At 42.9% G+C, this 22,006-nt stretch overlaps 2 protein-coding genes across 4 annotated transcripts in view; one reads left to right on the forward strand and one right to left on the reverse strand.

Annotated features, from left to right (window-relative positions):
- The window catches only part of SIPA1L3 (signal induced proliferation associated 1 like 3), a 237,806-nt gene that overhangs the window by 155,894 nt on the left and 59,906 nt on the right, over positions 1 to 22,006 (reverse strand). Inside the window, exons 7-11 of one of the 3 annotated variants that reach the window (XM_081119345.1) lie at positions 17,649 to 17,745; positions 16,484 to 16,579; positions 16,230 to 16,284; positions 15,512 to 15,626; positions 14,117 to 14,207 (exon numbers count right to left, since the gene is read on the reverse strand). The gene's annotated coding sequence lies outside the window, so the exon portion shown is untranslated. Of the gene's footprint in view, positions 1 to 14,116; positions 14,208 to 15,511; positions 15,627 to 16,229; positions 16,292 to 16,483; positions 16,580 to 17,648; positions 17,746 to 22,006 lie in introns of those variants that run through there. The other 2 variants (XM_081119347.1, XM_081119344.1) reach the window with 2 other exon arrangements.
- On the forward strand, positions 3,968 to 15,019 carry WDR87 (WD repeat domain 87; the record flags this gene model as incomplete). The annotated part of the gene is made up of 5 exons (XM_081119343.1): positions 3,968 to 4,039; positions 5,439 to 5,606; positions 6,025 to 8,882; positions 9,334 to 9,596; positions 9,906 to 15,019. 5 exons carry the CDS (start codon positions 3,968 to 3,970, stop codon positions 15,017 to 15,019), a joined length of 8,475 nt encoding a protein of 2,824 aa, XP_080975469.1.

Consider the following 22,006-nt stretch of genomic DNA (forward strand, 5'->3'; position numbering starts at 1 on the left):
TTAATAGAACTTTGAATATTAAATAAATGACAGTTTGGCCACACAGTGGGAACCATGCAACTGGCAACTGTTGGAAAATGAGACAGCTAAATGTATTAATATGAGTCCATCTCTAGGATATATTGAGAAAAATGTGCAGAACAGTGTATAAAGCATACTACCATTTGTATAAGAAACAGAATTTTTACATATATGCTTGGGTATGTACAGAAAAACTGTATAAAGACACAACCAGGGTTACTTGTGTGAAGGGTAAACAGGATCAAGTGTGAAAAGATTTTTTTTTTTAATCCTCACCTGAAGATATTTTTTTCCATTGCTTTTCAGAGAGAGTGGAAGGGAAATAGAGAAACATCAGTGTGAGATGTGATGGTTGCCCCCCATACATGCCCTGACCAGGGCCAGGGATCAGAGCCTGCAACCAAGGAATGTGCCCTTGGTGGGAATCAAACCCAGGACCCTTACCGTCCATAAGCCAATGCTCTAACCACTGAGCCAAACTGGCTAGGGCAAAAGATGACTTTCTTTTTATTATATGCTCCTTAATATATTTTGAATATTTTTACCATGTCCATTTAAAAAAATTTGTTTAATTAAATGGAGAATGAGAGCTAAGTCATGGGATCTCTGTAAGAATTAAATAATATGTAAATAGCTACCTACCACTTTATAACCTAATCAATTATGGATGCTATCATTACTCCCAGATAACTCTTCCACTCAATAGAAACTAGCCCCCCCTGATAATGTGTGTTTGTCAGCCTGGAAATTGTTTCTTTCTATAAAGGTAGTTAAGTGTATTCCACCTGTGAAGTCACTTGTAAGGCCAGAGTAGCATTCTCGGGCCCTGGGAACAGACTTGGGTTCCTTATTAGTAATGTCATTCAAAAAGCATAAGTAAGTAACCCAAGATTGTCCTCTAGCTTTACAGTCAACTCATGAGGCTTTTCTAATGCCAGCTGGGCTTTCTGCACCTGTCCCCAAACATGAGAGTCACCTGCAAAACTGCGGGATGCATGCTGGGCCCTACCTCAAAGAGCAGAACACACATCACCCTTATTGTTATATATACTCATAGCACTTTGTTCTTTTCCTTCCTGAAACTGAATCACTAGCATAATTTAATGTTTTAAGATTGAGAAAATTAAAAGTTGCCGAAAGGTTCAAAGAATAATATAATCCATCACTAGAATTTCCCATTGTAATCAATTTTATGACTATTCTTTGTCTGCCTTCCCTGGTGAACTGTAAGCTCTTTGGGAAAAGAGCTATATACCCTCACAATTCTATAATAGAGAATATGGAGCCAATGAGTGACTTGAAAGGAGCCCAAGGGGCCAATAGTGTCATGGAGTACAGTGCCCCCTACAGCCAATTCTCTATTACAAAGGCAGGGCTCATGGGATGGTGGTCTCCCAACATATCAGCTACTGACAGTATGTTGGCGTGGACTGCAGCTAAGAAAAAGAATGTAGTGGCAGTGTCAATGCCCAGTCACAAACCTGGTTTGTCTCCATAGTCAGCAGGACATAACCATATCTTGGCCCCAGATACTGACACCCCGCCCCCAAGTTGGCTGGAAGACTTGAATTCTCCCATTAGGTCATCTTTGGGTTATGGAGATATTAAGAAGTCAAGACCATTGGGATTAAGATGTCTGAAATTCACTCTGGACTTGCTTTTAAGGACAGGTAATGGGATTAGGGAATTGAATGTGGGAGATTTTAGAAGAGAAGTTTCCTCTGAGGGTAACTTGAGGAAGCTGGTATATGGGATGAGAGAGAGTGGCAAAAATAAACAGGTTTGGGGTTTGAAGGCCTTCTTTTTCACTAACCACTAGGAATGTGCTCCCAAAGGGTCCCAGCTGCTTGCTTTTGGTAGGCTGGTTAAGAGAAGTTGGACCCAGAAGAGGTATTAGGAGCAATGGGAATTGATGGACTGCAAATTTGTTGTTGATGACTCTGTCAACAGCTCTGGGGCCTCAAGGAGCCAGTGGGGTAAATTTGAGCTGTGAGGCCTGGCCTACAGGGCCATCCAGTAATGTGCAGGATATGAAGCAGATCCCACTGGCTCCTGAAAGGTGGTCCAAAGCAGCAGCAAGTGCAAGGTTATAGGAGAATAGAATGGAAAAAGATATGGCAGAAGTGCAGCAGTCAGTATTGGGGAGAATGGAAAGAGACAGAGGGGATGCTGATGACTGACAGCGAGTCCCCAGTTCCCACTAGTGGGTTTGTGGATCAGAGAGCTTCCTTAGCATCAACTAGCAGAACCTCTTCCTGACTCTTATATGGAGAAGAATCCTGAACTGTAGATCGGATCTTAGTCTTGAATCTGTGTAGCCTTGAACACTGTTCCTCTCTGAATTCACATTCCTTATATTGATAATGGAGATGACTATATCTGACTCTCAGAATCCTTTCAAGAACTAATGAGGCAATTGATGTGAAAACTTTTTTGTGGGCTCTAACCCATTCTACACATGAGGTGGTGATGATACATTTTGCCTGCTGCTTCCCCTAAAATCCAGCCATGAAGTCTCTGGCAACACAGGGCCTAGGCTTAGCCATACTAGAGTGTGTTCTCTGCTGACCTTGCCTCAGGAGGCCCGGGACAAACTGATCTGGAACTCCAATAGCTCTCTAAACCAGTGGTTCTGACTTGACTGTGCAGTAAGATCAGATGGAAAGCTTGTTAAAACTCAGATTTTTGGGGCCCTATCCCTCAGTTTCCAATTCAGTAGGTCTGGGGTGGGGCACAATAATTTGCATTTCTAACAAGTTCCCAGGTGCTGCTGCTGCTGCTTGCCTAGGGGTCACACTTTGGGGAACTACTTTAAACTGAAAGTTTACCAGTTTCCTTCATCAGGCAGGCACAAGGATGGCCTCCATTGCCCTCTGCTGGCCAGACTATAAACTTACTTGTTTCCAGAGCAATGGGAAAGTACAAAGTATGGATTGGAAGGAAATACTTGTCTGAAAACCAAACTAGCCTAAAAACAGCAATCATAATAACTGTTGCTTCAGAGTGTACTTTAAAAAGTATTCACAAGAATTATTTAATCTTTGCAACAATCCTGTGAAGTAGGCAACAATGGCATTTTCATTTTACAAATGAGGAAAACAAGCCTATCAGTCAGACCAGTAATGAGAGACTCCCTGGCAGAGGGGGCTTGTTAAAAGTAGGATTTATTCACAATCCAACTGGGAAAAGTAGAGGTTCATTCTCACGAAGGCCAAAGATACGGGAGTGCAGAATAAGATGATGAACAGATGGTTCACATGTAAGGGAGCTATTTGATTCCACCAGCGTGGAAAAAAATGGCTGGATCCTTTCTCCAGCTGTGCTAGGTGGACTAACCCTAAGTCCTAGGCGCCCAGCATCTCAATTTCCTATTTCAGTAGTCTGGCTTGAATGCCCGTAGATTCACCTAGGGAGCTTGTTACAAGTGAAGGTCCCTGAGTCCCACCTCCAAGGTTCTGCTTCAGTAGGTCTAGAGCAGGACCTAGGGATATGCATTTTAAGGCATACCCCCTCCCCTGGAACTTTGGGAACTCCTAGTCTTTGCAGAATGCTCTCTTAACACATCACCAGCAGCAAATAATTATTATTTGCCTGGGCCGGTATTGCTTTCTAGCCCCTCTCTGCTTCCTTCACCCATAATATCCCACTGGGTTATGATAGCTAAGATTCAGTCCCCAACTCCTTTATGTACCCTCTCCAAGCCTCAGTTTTCTCATCTATAAAATGAAGTAATACCTACCTCGCTGGGCTGGAGTGACATTAAATGAGAAGGTATGTCTTATGTATAGTTCCTGACATTCAAAAAGTGTAAAATAAACATGAGTTCATGGATCTTGCCTTCTGATTCCTAGCTTCTCAAAAAGTATAGTGGCTGAGCTGGCATCTTTTGGATTTCCACAGATTTTTAAGCAACGGTTCTGAGCAGGACCAGGGGATAATCAAGGTGATGTCTTCCCCCAGACTCATTCCCACGTGGAAGGATTTTAAATACCTCATAAATGACATACAAAAGAGCAAGGTAATGTATATGTAGGACATTAACATGTTATTGGCCTCTGTCTATCTTAATAGTTATGAGTACTTCTGAGGAGCATAGATTTCCATGGAAGCAGGCAGAGGAGTCCATAAAGACAATTGTCACCTTAGGAGGAAGTGGGCTATCAGTTTTCAAGTGAGCCTAGGGACCCCTTACAAGGACTTTTAAAAAAAATCTTCACCTGAGGATATGTTTATTGATTATTATTATTTTTTTACAGAGAGAGGAGGGGGGCAGAGACATAAGGAGGGAGAGAGAGACAGAGAAACATTAATTGGTTGCCTTCCCTACGCACCCTGACCAGGATTGAACCCCCAACCGAGGTATGTGCCCTGACCACCAAACAAACAAATTGGTGTACAGGACAATACTCCAACAAACACTGAGCCACCCAGCCAGGGCTTGCAAGGACTTTTTTTGGGGGGGGGGGGGTGTAATCCCCATCTGAGGATATTTTTTTCATTGATTTTTTTTAGAGAGAGTGGAAAGGAGAGAGGGAGGAAGGGGAGAAAGAGAGAGAGAGAGAAACATTGATGTGACAGAGACACATCGATTGGTTGCCTCCTGCAGATGCCCTGACCAGGGCCAGGAATAGAACCCACAACCTCTCATGGACTGATGACGCTCTAACCACTGAGCAACACCGGCGAGGGCTTGCAAGGACATTTTGATAGTGGCAGGTGAACACTTTGGAGATTTGTCAGAGGAACCAACCCTCTGGGAAAAGATATTTTTCTAAAAGAGAGAGGAGAAGGCACCAAAGAACATTTGCCAACCTCAGTTTTGCTATGGTTGGCTCTGTGTACAACAATCTCAGTTTCATGTTGAATAGCACATGCTCTGTCACTGTGGGATAATATATTTTGTATATATATAATCTTCCTCCATCAAATTTAAAAACCAGGTAGAGTGTCCTAGAAGTCTGTCTTACTGCAGTTTTAAACCTTAATAACTTAAAGCTGCACTGACTTTTGGGACACCCTGTTACATTGCATGTGGGTATATGGCAGTGCACTTGCCTGATTAATCTGTTAAAAAATGTGTCTTTTATGGCATGTGTACCTTTTAGACAGAAGGGAGAACATTAGAGGACAGGTATAGTTAACTTCATGTTGAGAACATCAGTTTCCCCTGTGCTCACACTATAAAATTTGCCCTAGAGGCCTTATAGAGGTTTGGTTCTCTCATGTTGGAGGTTTTGTTACATGCTTGGTAAGTGTAGGTGTCCCACAGGTGATATGTTGTGCATATGTGGGTGTAACAGGAATGGTCCTTGGGGTTGTGGCATGACTTTGGGAACTGCTTCAATTGTGGCTTGAGTGAGAATATATTTAGTGCATTTGTGTCCTGGTCTCTTAGTCTATGCCATGCCTCTCCCCAGCAAACTGTAGAAGACCCAAAGAGTGACATAGTTGTGCTGAGTGACCGGTCCCAGATACTATTCAAAGAGTCTCGCCATCCTCAGAATATGCCACTTATATGCTATTACTTCAGTGATGCCAACTTCTTTGCCTCCCTCGCATGGGTGACAAGCACAAAAGAAACACAGGTAAAACTGCCTACTCTTTCTTCGTAGCCCATTCTACAGGGGCCACGCCCATATAAGCTCCTCATCAAGTGACCTGGGCAGCATTTGAGATCTTGCTCCCAGGTATATGTCCTCATTTTGGCCCAAATAAACTCATAAAAATTCACACACAAAAAAAATGACCTGAACCCAGGATTCCCCCTCACCCTTTTTCCAGTTACAGCCTCCATATTGAATAGATTTTATGGTTCCCCTAAAGTAGGCCCCAGTTAAAGAATCCTATGCTTTCTGCTTCTACAACCACCATAACCTGGGGGTAAAATCACTCTAGAATGCTCTAATGCCTCCTTAGCATGAGAACAGGGGAAAACAGCTGCATATTCTGTCCTTTCCCCTTCTACTATCTCTTCTAGGCAGTTTCCATCTTATTCTCTTCTAGGCTGTAGTATGGATGAAGAGCAAAACTGAGGACATGGTCGAGAAGAGAACATTCCTCATGACTGAACGATTGCCACCCATCCACTGTATGGCACACACAGGTCCCTTTCATATTCTTGTGGCCTACTGCGGTGACCTGCTTCTGCGGCTCTTTGGTGACCACTTTCGGTCATTCAAACCCCTGGGTATAGTGCCCTGCCGCTTTAACATCAACTGCCTCTGCTATGACCCGGAAATGAAGATGCTTTTGTCGGGCATCCTGGGGGCAGTGGTCACCTGGACCATTGAGCAAAGTGGCAAGGGCCTCCAAATAGCCCACATGGTTTCCATGCCTGGTGATGAACTCGTCCAGGACATCGTGTTGAATGGCCCCAATGGCTCCCTCTTAGCCCTGTGTGAGACTGTGGTGAGGGTCCTTGAGCACCAAGGCCTGAGCCAGCTGGGAGAGGTGAAGAGGTTCACTTCTACCACTAGTGGCTCCTCTATTACCTGCTGCTTCACCTGTTTTGATCAGGGCTTTCTCTATGCTGGAAACAGGGATGGGGACATCCAAGTATGGACCCTCAGGCAGAGCCACTCTCTCCACAGTTTCAAGGCCCATTCCTCATCAGTGATATGTATTTGCAGTCGGCCAGAAGCCCACACCCTGCTAACAGCTGGCAAGGAGGGTTTAATTAAGGAGTGGAACCTTACTTCTGGGACCCTGCTGAGGCAACTAGAACTTGGTGAGGAATTGCATCGACTTCAGTTTATTGATAACATTACTTTCTTCTGCCAAACTGCCCATACTTTCTCCTTGCGCCGTCTGCCCTGCTTCTATAGCCTCTTCAATGTCTGTGGTTGTGCTCCAGAGCAGGTGCGTCGGGTCCACTGTGGTAATAACTGGTTCCGGATCCTATGCACTACTGAAGATGGCTTATTGCGCTTTGTGTCCCCGCTAACAGGGGATCTTCTGGTTTTCACCTGGCCCTTCTCAATCTTGGACCAGGCTGTGGACTGGGCCTATGACCCAGATAAAGAGGAGCTCTTTGTAGCAACAGGGGGCTCAGACGTGCTGGTCTTTGACACAACCCGCTGCCCTTGCCCAGCCAAGTATCTTTTATGCACCTCACCAGATTCTCAGGACTCAATACAATGCATGGCCTATGGGCATTTCCACCTGGGTCGGGGTCTAGAAGGACTGATGTTTTCTGGACACCAGAGTGGTATGATAAGAGTGCTTTCCCAGGACAGCTGTGCCCGAATAGAGAAATTCATGCACTTTGGGGCTGTATTGGCCCTTTCTACTCTGTCTAGAGGGCTTGTAGGTAACCGAGAAAACTCTTTGCTCTGTTCCTATGGAATGGATGACTACATACACCTATCAGAAGCTGTGCTTGACAGGGCCAGAGTACATCTGCGGCCTCTAGCCAGCATTCTCAGCAGCTGTCACCTAAAACACCTGATACTCCTGCCAAAGTCTGTGGGTGCCATCACAGAGACTAACTGCCTGCGTCTGTGGAAATTCCCTGATTTTCTGCCCTCTGAGAGACAGGCAAAGTATATAGAGACGCTACCTCTGCACCAGTGTCCCATTACATCCTTTGATGTATGCCTGACCTTGAGTCTTTTTGTCACAGGTGGTAGTGATGGCTCTGTCCGGATCTGGAACTTCCATGGTAAACTTATAGCCATGCTGGACTCATCACTGCATTTTGGCCCACTCTGCTTTGCAAATGAACGGGGTGACCTGATTGTGACTTTCAACCAGAGTCTTTATCTGGTATCCTGTTTAAACCTGCTTCCCCCAACCCTGCTAGTTCGCCTCTCCTTTATGAGCATGACAGATGACGTGTTAGAAACTCCTAAGCCTTTCATACCAAGTTTCTTCTTCTCCTTTGAGACCTTGTTTGTGCCCAAGTATATCTACCTTGGAAAAGGACAACAGGAATTAGTGGGTCTGGAGAAACTTGTCAATAGGCGGGCCATTGCCTTTGACCATACTGTGCCTCATGTCATAGAAGATGATGAGCAAGGGAGCCCTATATTACTGTCTGGCCCAAGACATGGCCCCTTGAAAAAGAAAATTTTTACAAGTTTGAGAAAACCTTATGCCCATTATGTGGTTCCTCCCCAACTACAGCTGACTGCCTGGGATGGACTCAACCCTTACCAGATACTGCAATACTACTTTGGTCAGGGGCGGAAATGGCTCTTTGCTCCTGATTGCTATATTCCTAACTCAGTGATTCGTGCCCGTCTTTGGCCGGAGGGCAGCCCAATATACCTACAGTGCAACCTGCATTCACCCATACGGAGGTTGGAATGGGATAAATCTCAACAATTCTTCTGGCACAATAGGGTAAGACATATACATGATGCACATGAATATCCACAGGAAAAGGAAGACGAAGACTTCTTAGAAAGGAGAATGTCCAAGGATAAAACTTACAATGTTCTTACAAACCGCAGCTGGCTGGGGAGAAAGATGAGTGAAATAGCTATCAACACCCTGATTGAGACAATACTCAACATTATGATATTCTCTCCTCCTCCACTGAAGTACCAGTGCTGCATCGGTGCACTGGGGCAGATCTTTGCTTCTTACCAGGTGTCTCCACACTTGCGCTCTGAAACAGCCCACTGTCTGCTGGATGATACAACCAATTCTAATCCACAGATCCGAGAGCTAGCCTGGGAAGGGCTGAAGCGTCTAGGAATGATCACTCATCTCTTTGCCATGCCTCTGGCCCAGGGGTTAATGGACAAAGACCAAAGAGTGAGGAACAAGGCACTGAACCTCATGGCTGACACTGGAATCCTCTGTAAGACCTCACTCTTAAACTTGATCCAGAACCGAGAGACTTTCCAGGAGATGCAGTAAGTTCTTTGTGCCTCCCTCAGTTCTTTACTGGCTTCTAATCTTCTTCTCTCCCTTCCCCATTTCCCCCTTTCATTCTCTCACTATCTCTTCATCCCTGTTCATGGGCTTTTCCTGTCCCTTTTCCTCGTTCATAGTTTTTTCCTATTTCTGGACTATCTTGATAATCCTGACTGCTCAATCTTTTCTCCATTTCTTCTATTCCTGTCTATCCCCTATCTCTTCGGTTCCCCTTCTCATGCTTTTCTCCTAACCCTGCAGCTTCCATACAAATCACTCCATTCATTGCCATCTATCTTCCTAGACACTTCCTTTCTTCTTGGCCACCCTTTACCTTTACATACACTGTCTCTGTTGACCACTTTGCCAGCCCCCTGCCTGTTCCACATCAGTTCTTTCCTTTTCTCTTTTCCTTAATTCAGCATGTTCCTTCTCCTTTGACTTTCATAGGCAGGAAATGATTGGGGATGAAACCCTGGACACTCTGCTGGGGATGCGTGCCACAGATCTCCAAATCCTTCATACTCAAGTGGAGCAGCGATTGAATGAAGACCTGACCTTGTCACATGGAGATGAAAAGCCTGCTTTTTCTTTAGATGTCTCAGGGTCAACGTCCTTTCTCAAGCAACCTGATGTAATTCCTGAAGAATCTGAAGTTGCCACCAAGCCCAGCAAAGGCCACAGACGGGGCCGAGCAGGGGTCAAAAAGCATAGTATGTATGGGGTGATCCAGTTCATGCCTCACGGTCCCCAAGAAGCAGGGCAGTTAGGGCTAAAGTGGGTCAAGAGATATCAGATAGAAGAAGAGATAAGTGGAAAGATCTTTTCACAGAGAAGAATCTTCCTAGAAAGAATCCACCCAAACTCAGAAAGGCTTCAAGGCCTGGGTGGGGACACTGGCTTCAGCCCCCTCTGTGCTATTTCTTTCATGGCAGTCCTCCTAGCTCATACCAGATATTGAGAAGAGTTTCATTTAAGCCTCCCATACTTTCCTTATCTACATCTCCTGATTTTCTCTGCAGCCCGAAAGAAGACGAAAGAGCCTGGCACAGAGCCAAGTCCCTTAGAGGGTGAAAGTGATCAGAGTAAAACTGCACCAGTCGAGGTGGAGGATACAGCCATCCACTCTTGGTCTTCAACCAGCAGTGAACAACATTCTCCAGAGAAAGATGTCACAAAGGATGTTGCAATGTCCCTGAGGATGCTAAGGAAAATACATGACAAAAGAGGAAAGAAAACAGTTCAGAAACCCACAAAGAGGTACAAGAAAAAGACAAAAGAAGCTGTAATTGAACCTCTGCCTAGTGAAAAGAAAGAACCAGTTGTGAAGGTGAAAGTCAGAGAGCGGGGTGCCTTTGGAGCTCCTGGTCGCAGGGCTACCCCTGGAGATGGCTCATCGTGGCGGGATGATCTCTGTCGTCTTATGACCCTGAGGATATCTGGTTCCAAAACAGAAATGTTAGAATCTCTAAATGCTGAGTTAGTGGCCACGGCTCAGGAGGTGCTGGCAGATAAGCGCCCCAGCTGGGACCTCTTTGAGAAGATCTGTCCCCTTCTGAAGAAAGAAAGTGAGGTTCTGCTTGAGGACCTTGACTGGGATGTAGCCTGGCCAGAGGAAAAACCAATTTTTATTCATGAAGAAGCAGTTAGAGAGGACATGGTGATCAGGGACACTAAAGAGATACCAGAGGGGGAGGGGAAAGTACAAAAGGAAGCAGGGTACATACAGGACTTACAGGAAACCCAGGTGATTCCCAAAAAGGGCAAAAAACATAAAATTATTTTTTTAGAACCAAGTCACCTAATCAAGGGAAAACAAACACTGAAGACAGAAGAGAAGGAATCCTCTAAGAAGCCCTCTAAGCAAAAGAGGACAGCAGTCCATGAAGAAATAAAAGTGGATAAAGAAGAAAGGAAAGTGACAAGAAGAGAGAAGGATGTGAGTCAGGAAGTGGGGAAAATGGCCAAACTAGAGGAGAAAGTGGTTGAGCAAGAAGGAAGACCAGTTATGGATAAGAAGCTGTCTTTTCAGGATTGGAAGAAGTCCTGGGATCAGTGGAAAGAGGCCCACGGTGAGACAGTGATATCCTGGAATGAATGGAAGAGAGCCTGGGACAGGGGGCATCTTGAGGAAGGGGAGAAACTGCAAAAGGACAAAGAGAAGCTATTCCCAGATGGGGAAAAGAGGAAGCTGGATAGGGATGAGGGGGCACAGATCAGGGAGCAAAAGTTCAAGGATGAAGAGAAATTGACCCCGAAGATAGAAGAATTGTCTCAGGAGCAGGAAAAAGGAAAAAAAGAAGAGCTGGTGACAGAAGAAGAGCAGAGACAGATCCAGAAAGAATATAAACAGGCCCAGGTTGAAAGGAAACAAGCCCAAGCTAAAAGAAAACAAGCCCATGAAGAAAGGAAGCTGGCACAAGAAGAAGAGAAGCTGGCACAAGAAGAGAGAAAACTGGCTCAGGAAGAGAGGAAACTGGTGAGAGATTACTGGAAACTGGCTCAGAGAGACAGGAAAATGGCCCAGGCAGAGAGGAAGTTTATCCAGAAAGAGGAAAAACTGACCCAAAGAGAGGTGCAGCTAAGCCAAGGAGCAGAGAAATTGGCTCAGAATAGGACAAAACTGGCCAAGAAACTGGAGAAACTGACTAGTGAAGAAGAGAAAATAACAAAGAAAGGAGGGAAGCTAGCTGAAGTAAAAAGCATATTGGTCCAGAAAATGGAGGAAGTGGTCCAGAAGGAGCAAGATCTGGCACGGCAGGAAAAGGAACTAGCCCAGGAATTAGAGGAGGTGAAATGGGAAGAGAAGGAACTGGCTCGGAAAGAAGAGCAACTGAATCAGGAAAAGGAGCTAGCTAAGGAAGAGGAGGGACTGGCTCAGGAGGAGAAGTCACTGGCCTCGAAAGAGAAGAAACTTGTTAAGGAAGGAAAAAAACTGGCCCAGGAAGAAGAGCGACTAATCCAGCAAGAGAATAAACTGGCCCAGTACAAGGAATATCTGCCTGAGGAAAAAGAAAGACTTGCCCAGAAAACAGGGCAATTGATGGAGAATAAGGAAAAACTGTACCGGGAAAGGGAAAAATTGTTCCAGAACAAGGTGGAACTTGCAAACAAGAAGAGGGCACTAGCCCGGAGGGGGAAGACTTTGGCACAGGAGAAGGAGAAGCTGGCTCAGGAGAAAGTAAAATGGAGTCAAAGGAAAGAAAACTTGTACCAGCTCAAAGAAAACCTTGACCAGAATAGAAATAAATTAGTGCCACTAAAGGAGAAACTGGACATGTACAAGAAGAAATTATTTCAGGTAGAGGAGAAGCTGGTGGAGGAAAAGGAGGAACTGTTCCAGAAGAATGAGAAGCTGGGTGATGTAGGAAAAAAAGTGGCCCAAGTAGAGGAAAATCTGGCTCAGAAACAGTACAGGCTAGCCCAGGACAAAATGAAATTAGTTATGGAGCAGAGGGCACTGCTTGAAAAACTGAAACTGCTCACTAGAGAAGATGATGTTACTACGACAGAAAAGGCATTGGACATGGAAATGAAGAAACTGGCCCAGGAGAAGGTGAGACTGGATAAGGAAAAGAAAGAGATTCAAGAAACCTCAACACAGAAGAAACTGAGTAAGAATGAACTAGAACTAATTAAGAGGAAATTGTCACTAGAGGAGAAGATACTGACACATGAAGATAGGATATTGGCCACAAAGCAAAAGAACATTGTCAAAGGAAAATTAGAGCTTACTAGAGGAGAGAGAGTATATGCCCAGGAAGAAAGGAAGCTATCCAAACTAGTAAGGAAGGTGGTTAAAGGAAATATTTTCAAGGATCTATCAAAAGTGAGCAGAAATATCATAAAGATATTTCAAAGCTTTATCCAAAAAGAAAGGAAACTAGCCCAGGAAAAAATACACATGACAGCGATAAAGAGGTCATTCTTGGTTAAGGAAAGAAGACTGAGCAAAGAACAAAATGAACTTGATGCCAAAAAGTGGGATGTTTCTGAAGAACAATCAGAAATTGCCAAAGATGAAGAGAAACTGGCTCATAAACAGAGAAAACTGGCCAAGGAAATGGGAATAATGATAAAGAAAGAGGAAAAATTAACTCAGGAAGAAAGCAGATTGGCCAGGCAACAGAAAGAAGTCATACAGGAAGAAGAGGAGGAAGCAGCAACAGAGGAGGAAGCAGAAACATCATTCCTTACAAGAAAAAGAAAAGCAAAGAGAGCCGAACTGCCACAGGATGAAGTGCCCAGTCAGGGGGCTGAGGTGGAAAGTGAAGAGAGCTTTTCTAGAGAAATAGAAACCCTGATAGATGAAGTAGAGAAAGAGAGTTTGTCTGAGGAAGAGGAAGACAAGGAGGGAGATGAAAAGGAGGAGGAAGAGGAGGAGGAAGAGAAGAAGATGGAAGAGGAGGAGGAGGAAGTGTTTGAGAAGGATGAAAGCATGAGTGATGAGGAGCTAGAAAGTCTGAGTGAGAAAGAAGAGGAGGAAGAGGAGCAAAGTTCATTGGAAGAAAAGGTAGACAAGGAAGAAGAGATCTTTAAAGAAGAAGAACTATTTAAGTTACCAGAAGAAAGAGGAACGGATCTAGGAGGAAGAGAAACAGTCCCTCCTATTAGAAAAAGAATCTCTGGGGTCAAAGGCAGTGATATAAACCTGGAAATTCTGGAAAGCCCTTCCAAGAAACTGATCTCAGTTGCTCTAGGGAGGGAAGAGACTATACCAGTGCCAGTGTCTAAGAAACAAATATCCTGGAAAGATAAGGCCACAGAACTTGAGTCACCCAGGATATTCCCAGAGACAAGGTTTATGGATAAACAAGAACTGTTGAAGAAATATCAGCCCATTCCTCTACAAGTTTTGGATATAGTTTTGGGGTCCCAAAGGCCAGATTTAAAGACCCCATATTTATCCCACATATTGAGGAAGACCACGGAAGCTCAGAAATTCCAAGGCAAACCACTAGGGGACAGGTGGCAGTGGCTTTCAAAGCGTCATCCGTCTCTGAAGGGACAGACTAAGGTACAATTACCTGTGCCCCAAATCCTGTCTGAGGAAATATATGCAGATGTAAGCCTCTCAGATATAGAGTGGATTCACCATGTCCTAGAACGGACAGAGGCGGGAGAACAGCTTTCCAGAGACAGTTTCCACAGATTGTGCCAGCTTTTCAAAGACCTCACCTCAAAGGGAACCTTAGAGTGGATGCATATAGCCAGACTTGAAGCTATCACTTACCGTCACAGGCAGGTCCTGGAATCACAAAGCACACGTATCTCGAAACCCAGTAAGAAGTCCATTGGTCCAAAATACCTGAAAGTGATCCCTCCTATAAAAAGAAAGGAAAAGGAAAGCCATCTAAAACCTTTGGCTTTCTCCACACCAAGGTGCTCATTAGCTGCCGGAAGGATTCCGGACCCAAAGACTATAAATTGGCATCTTTTAGAAGAGCCTTACAGGAATTTGTGGGCAGAACAGATATCAAGTGCCCTCAGGGAAATGGAGAGGCAACACATTTATCCTGCCACAAGAGACATTTTCACAGGTGCCCATGCCTCTGTGGAAAAACAGACCCTAGCACTGATGTTTCAAAGGGACTTCTGGGCTTTTAAGGATAAGGGCAGGTTTCCCAGATTACCCAAGGTGGAAAAAAAGGCAAAGCCCACCTCTAAAAAACAGGAAGAGGTGCCTCTATGGGAGACATTTGTGGCACTGTACCATGTTTTACGGATGTTGCAGGAGCGATATGCAGAAGACAGTGCTGCTTGGGTACAACAGTTCTACCAACTCATGGACCTGTACCAAGTCAAGTCCCCTGGAATCCAGAGATTGCTACAGGAGCTGCTACTGAGAGAGAGACCCCAATCCCATAAGATCATCTACAAAGAGGCCCTAAAGGCCATGGACCTAGTTCCTGGGGAGCGGTTGTTCTACCACCTGTTTTGTGGTCACTCTCACATCCCTAGAGGTCCTCTGGAGTTCCAGGAGGTGATGGCCCTCTCAGGGCAGAACAATGTGCGTACCATGCTTCCCATGGGAATCGCCCATTATGGCATCTTAGAACTTGCCTGGAAGAGCCTGCCCCAAGCTGATATTCACCTCACCAAGGAATTGTCCCACATCATTGCTCCTACTCTCTAACTTGGGAGTGACTGGAGGTCAGGACTTTTCATTCCCACCTGGAGAAAGGCCTTGCCACTAGATCTAGACCTTTATTCCTAGGGCCTATACAGAGGTAGGGCCAGGCCAAAGCCCTTTCCCTACCCAGCTCCAGAAGCAAGCTTCTATATGTGGAATAAAGAGGAGGTTCTCATCCAACAAGCTCTGTGATGTGTCCCTTTTCCTCAAATGTTGCTTCTCCAGAAAGATAGCCAGGGAGACCAGATACTCACATACTCCAAAGAGTGAGAAAACTTATGAGAAGCCCTAGCTGGTGTGGCTCGCTTGGGCATTGTCCCACGCACCAAAAGGTCACTGGTTCAATTCCTGGTCAGGGCACATGTGTGGGTTTCAGGCTCCATCCCTGGTAGGGGGCTCGCAGGAAGAAGTCAATCAATGTTTCTCTCTCTCCCTTCCTCTCTCTCTAAAATCAATAATAACTTTTAAAAAACATATTAAAAAAAAAAAACTTACCAGAAGCGAGTGATGCTCACCCTCTGGAGGCCTTCAGACAGAAGAGCCTGTCCTTGTCCTCTTCCTTCTTGTCTCCCAACATCTTCTCCTAAGAACTATGTAAGAAGGAAAGCACCTGGCACAGAAATGAATATTTCACATTAATATGAGGCATTGATATAGTAGAAAGAAAATGGATTTTAGAATCAGAAAACCCAGCATTTTGCCCCTTAGTTTTGGGGGGTACACAGTGGAGGCAGACTCTATTTCCCTGATTATAGCATGCTGATGAGCTGAGCCCAAAACAGCCGGTGTGTTAGGTGTTGAGACCCTCAGAGTAAAGGAAAAAGCTTCAATAAGTTCTTGCTAGTCCCTCATTACTGGATGACATTAAGGATAAGGCCATCTGAGGTTAAAGCAGAAAGAAGAGGGAAGCCTATGTCTTTCATTTCCTTTTTCAAGACTTGGACATAGCATTTGGGGAAGATGATATAATTTGGAAGACTACGTGAAAGCTCAAATAGTCCCCCACCCCTTCCCCGTTGCCTAGGGACTTATGATCCCTTCCCTCTAGCAATTAGGAGACAAGAGTTAAGGGAAAGGGCTAGTAAAGTGGAGGAAGTTGTCACTGCCCGTAATCATGTTCCTTCCCTGATCTTCTCTCCCCGCCATTGAGATTTTAGAGCTGCCTCTTTCCAGTTAAGCTGAGTCTTCCAACATCTTCTAGCAAGTAGCCCACCTGTGCCATTTGTCACCTCCATTCCACCTCTCCTTTGTTATTTTACTTCTTCCACCTGAGTTTGATTTTTGTGGTAAAGCCATGGATAGAGGGAAAGAGAACATTATGAGAAGTTGGGTTCACATTGGAGGCCAAAGGCAATGACAGCCCTAGGTGTATAGTTGGGCTCTTCCATGTCAGACTATGTATTAGGCCACATGGAGTATATGAGAGCTGTGGGCAGGGGGCAGGGAGCCTTAAAAAGGATAACTGACCTAACAGCTGGAGAAAGGAGCAGAAATAAGCATAGTCCAGCTGGCTCTGCAGCCTCAACCTGAATAATTTCTCCTTTTTAGCCTCTGTTTACTTGTCTGTGTCAAAAGAGAATAACGCACAAATCACAAACATCAGGCATGAAAGAGGGGCTATCACTACAGGTCTTACAGACATTAAAACGATAAAGACTATGATGAACAATTCTGTGCCCATAAATTTGACAACATAGATGAGATGGACAAATTCATTGAAAGACCAGGAAAGGGAATGGCAATGACTGACTGTTTCATTTCGCAGGATATCATTGGGTCCTTTGGTAAAAAATAAAAATAACCCTACAGTGGGCCCTGGCCAGTGTGGGTCAGTGGTTAGAGTGTCGGCCCACCCACCAAAGGGTCACAGGTTTGATTCCCAGTCAAGGGCATGTACTTGGGTTGTAGGTTTGATTCCCGGCCCCAGTCCTGGTATGTGCGGGAGCATCAATTGATGTGTCTCTCTCACATGGATGTTTCTCTCTCTCTCTCTTTCCTTCTCTCTTTCTCTTTCCCTCCCCCCCCTCTAAAAATCAGTGGAAAATATATCCTCGAGTGAGGATTAACAAAAAACAAAACTCACAGTGACAAAAACGGTCTTTTGTGGTTCCAGAGTCAGGAAGGCTATGGATGGCTCTTCCGGGTACCTCAAAACCTGAGTACTGGCTGTGACAACCTACAAATCCTCATCTTTGTCAGAATGGCAGAGAGCAGGACTTGTTTGTATTTTCTCTTTATTATGAAAAATTTCAATCTCAAAAGCTGAAGAGTATTATAATGAACCCCCAGATCACATCACCTAGATTTAATTGTAAACATCTTGCAAAAATCACTTCATTTTTTTCTTTGTTGAAATATTTTTAAAAATCCAAGACATCATATTTCAACCCTAAATACTTTGATACTCTAAAAAAAAAAAAATTTCTTACATAATGATTTTTACATCTAACAAAATAATTCCTTAATATTATCTAATACTATATGCAAATTTTCCTGGTTTTCACCCAAAATGTCCTTTTATACTTTGTTTGAATCAGAATTCAAACAAGGTCTACACCTTGTTGTATTGTTATGCTTCCTAAGACATAACATATTAAACATTTACACTCCCCTCTCCCCAGTTTTTTCGCACCATTGATTTGTTGAAGACTGATTCTCCATGTTTTGGATTTTTCTGATAGAGTTTTGCAACCTGAGGCATGGATGTGCTTCAAGGGTCCATGAAGCTTCTGAAATTAGATGAAAAAGAATTGTGCTAAGTACTTCCCCTACCCCTAACCCTCTCTGGGAAAAAGCCTGCAGCTTTCATGAGATTCTTGAGGAAGTCCTTGACACAAACATGTTAAATCACCACTTAAGGAGAGCACAGAGGACTTTAGCTCAGACGTTGCCAGTAGATGAATGACCTTCAGCCAGTACCTTCCCCTTACTGGGTTCTAGATTTCTTATTTTTGAAGGGATGGTTATGCTTCAGACCTTTCCAGGATATAAGAAAGGGTTTCCAGGTCCCCATCCTTCTCCCAGAATTTGTGCTCTGGGTAATGTAAGAGACTTTCCCTACTGTACATAGCTACCAAATGCATTAGGAAATAGGTAATAGGGAGTTGACGTTGAGTAAGACCTTAAGGGAGAAGGATATTACATTTCCTGGAAGAATATTACATGCTCCAACTAAGGTGAGTGGTTATTAAAGATACTAGATTGAGATTGGGAAATGACCCTGACAGCACATAGAAACTCCTAGATAGCTTGGATATGAGAACTGAGCCCTGGGTGCTCAAATGTTTAGAAGAGGGAGACATAAAGGAGTTTGGAGTGATGCAGCTACAAGCCAAGGAACACTAAGGATTGCCAGCAACAACAAGAAGCTAGGAGAGAAACATGGAACAGATTCTCCCTCAGAGCCTCCAGAAGAACCAATCCTGCTAACGCCATTATTTTGGAATTCTGGCATCCTGAACTGTGAAAGAAGAAATTTCTGTTGTTTTAAGCTCCCCAGTTTGTAATCATTTGTTATGATAGCTCCAAGAGACACTAAGTGTACTCATTGCTACTGGACTGACTTTGCTTTGTGGCCCTTCCAGTAGACACAGCTAGGAAATATATATATGTATGTACATATACACACATATATATGTGTGTACACATAAACATGTTTTTATGCATACATATACATCTTTTGGAGATTATGTGTTCATACCAATACCTCCAATTTCAGTCTATCTGCATAGGGTCATTGTTGCCTGCCCCTATTTCATATTTGTATGTCCTTTCTTCTTCCATAGTGTGTACCCTGACTCCCAATACCATAAACACGTTTACTTCTTTACTCAAGTCTATGATGCATTTAAAATAGTTTCAGAATCTCTTTGCCCATACCACTACAATTTATAAATGTATTAAAAAGAGTTCAGGATTTGTTTGCATTTTTCCCCATACACACCTCCAACCCTGCCCAAGATTGAGAATATTTGTCAAATACTGTGCACAAAGGTAGTTGGACTGGTTCATCCTTCCTTTCCTTTCTTCAGGGTTATGTTATTCACTTGAAATACAATTAGTTTCATTTCTGTCACTTTGCTTTCAATTATAGAATCCCCTCGCTTCCAATTCTTACTAATTTATTTTTGCTTAAATATGTATAATGTTAGCATGCTTTCAAAAGTCAACAACAGTACACAAAAGTATACTCAGAGAAGTAACATTCCCTCCCATAGTCCATTTACTGCATTTTGCTCTACATACTCTTACAGGTAATCAGCTTCAATGTTTTCTGGTCCCTTTTTCCTGCTACTTTTTGTAATGGATTGGGTGGGTTTTTCTATAAAAGGAAGCATACCAGGAGAGGATTCTGGAAAGATGGCAGAGTAGAAGCACCAGGAATCTGTTTCCCTACCTAGATATTTGCATTGGCTGATCTGACTGATGTAACTATGTTGGAATTCTGGAGTCTATAGAAGGCTTGCAACCTCCAGAGGAAGACCTGGATGGTAAAGTGCTGTTAATTTTGATCAATTTCAGTTCTTAGCACAGTAGCAGCTACCAACCTCTAACCCCTAGTCCAGGGGTAGGTAGCTGTGTATATGTGCCCAGAGCAGCTTATGCACAGTTTGTAGTAGCCAGGATAGGTAAAAAGGACCCTGTCCTCCATATATTGGGTATCTGTGCTCTCATTGCTGACTGCTATGTCTGATCACAGAGGTGCAGACAAAGAGGTGGGCAATCACTAAACAATGTACCTCCTCCATAGTTTCAAGACCCTCCCCCTCTGGCTGAAGTGACTTCCAGGGGCTTTAAGGAGCTGGTGCCCTTTGTTTTCCCTCTTTTTCGTTTCCCCCACCCTCCCTGTTTTTGGAACCAGGCATTAAACAGTAGAACATTCAAAAACAACTGCATATACAGGGAAAATTAGAATGTGACCATACATGCCAGGGAAAGGCTTATGAAAGATCTGAGAAGTCTTTAAATTTACCCATCAGACTGACCCTTGACATAGAGACAGCCTATGAAAATAAAAACTAAATAACAACAGCAAACCTGGGGAGGGGGAAGGAGAGTCTCATTCCCAGAGTTATCACATTATTAGGTTCAAATGTTCAATGTTCAACAACAAAATACAAGGCATACGAAGAAACAGGAAAATATGAACCACTCTAAGAGAAAAAATCAATCAACATAAACTGTCTCTGAAAAAGACCTGATTGCAGATATACTAGACAAAGATTTTAACTGTCTTAAGCTCAAAGAACTAAATAATGATGTAGTGAGAGTAAAAAAAAGGGGACTATCAATAAAGAGAAAACCTAAGAAGAAATGCTGAAAAGTACAATAACTGCAATAAAAAATCCACTAGAGGGATGCAAATGAAGATTTGGGCAGGCAGAAGAATCAGCAGACTTGAAGATAGGACAATGGAAATGATCAAGTCTAAGGAACAAATAAAAGACTGAAGAAAAGTGAACAGAACCTAAGGGACACCAATAAGCAGACCAACATATGCATTGTGGGAGTCCCAGAAGGAGAAGAGAGAGAAAAGAACTCTCAAAAAAGAAAGACACAAAGAAGAAAAAGAAAAAAAACAAAGAAGAGAATATTTGAAAAAGTAATGACTAAAAACTTCCTAAATTTGACAAATGACATGAATATAAACATCCAAGAAGTTCAACAAATTTCAAGTAGGATGAACTCAAGAAGAATGAAACTGAGACACATTCCTAGATAAACAAAAGCTGAGGGAGTTCATTACTACTATACCCGCTATGTAAGAAATGCTCAGGGAGCCCGGCCCGTGTGGCTCAGTAGATTGAGCATTGTCCTATGCTATATAAATAAATAAAGATCACAATAAAGGTTAAGTTCACGGGCAATTATAAAAGCTAGTATTACTGTAAAAGTTGTAAGTGCACTTTGTTTTCTACATGATTTAAGAGACTAATATATTTAAATAAAAAACAATTCATACAAAAGTTAGTATTATTATAACTTTGATTTATATCTCCAAATCTTGTTTTCTACATAATTTAAGAGACTAGTGCATTTAAATAATTATTAGTTTATGTTTTGGGGCACACATTGTATAAAGATGTAATTCAATGACAGAATTATAAAGGAGCAGAGTTTTTGTATGTTATTGAAGTTAAGCTGGTATAGATTCCAATTAGAGTGTTATAATTTTAGGGTGTTAAATGTAATCTCAATGGTAACCTCAAAGGAAACAGCTATGGAATATTACAAAAGGAAGTGAGAAAGAAACTTAAACATTTCAATACAAAAATATCAATAAACCACAAAAGAAGACAGTAATACAGGAAATCAGACACAAAAACACTATAAGGCATATAGAAAACAAATAGCAAAATGAAAGAAGTAAGTCCATCTTTATCAGTGATTACTTTAAATGTAAATAGACAGAGATTGGCAGAATGGATAAAAACATGATCAAACTTTATTCAATTTACAAGAGTCTCTCTTTAGATCCAAAGACTCAAATAGATTAAAAGTGAAAGGATGGAAAAAGAGATTCCATGCAAATAGTAACCAAAAGAAAGCCAGGGTGACTATACTAATATTCAACAAAATAGACTAAATAAAAAAAGGCAACAAGAGGTAAAAAGTTTCAATACAGCAAGAAGATATAACAATTATAAATATTTATTGGCAGCCCATCAAAATATATGAAGCAAAAACTGACAGAACTGAAGGGAGAAACAGATCATTCTATATTAATAGTTGGAGTCTTCAACACCCCTCACAATAATGGATAAAAAACCAGACAGAAGATAAGGAAGAAGACTTAAAACACTATAACACCTTGATCTAACAGACATATACAAAACACTCAACCCAACAGCAGCATACACATTCTTCTCAAGTGCACATGGGACATTTTCTAGGATAGACATTATGCAAATTATGTCTCAGTAGATTTTATTTTTTAGAGGTGGACAACACATTTCGTTTTATTTCAATCAAATCACAACATTTTCTTTT

Source organism: Miniopterus schreibersii (assembly GCF_964146895.1).
Source record: "Miniopterus schreibersii genome assembly, chromosome: 18".
NCBI lineage: Eukaryota > Metazoa > Chordata > Mammalia > Chiroptera > Miniopteridae > Miniopterus > Miniopterus schreibersii.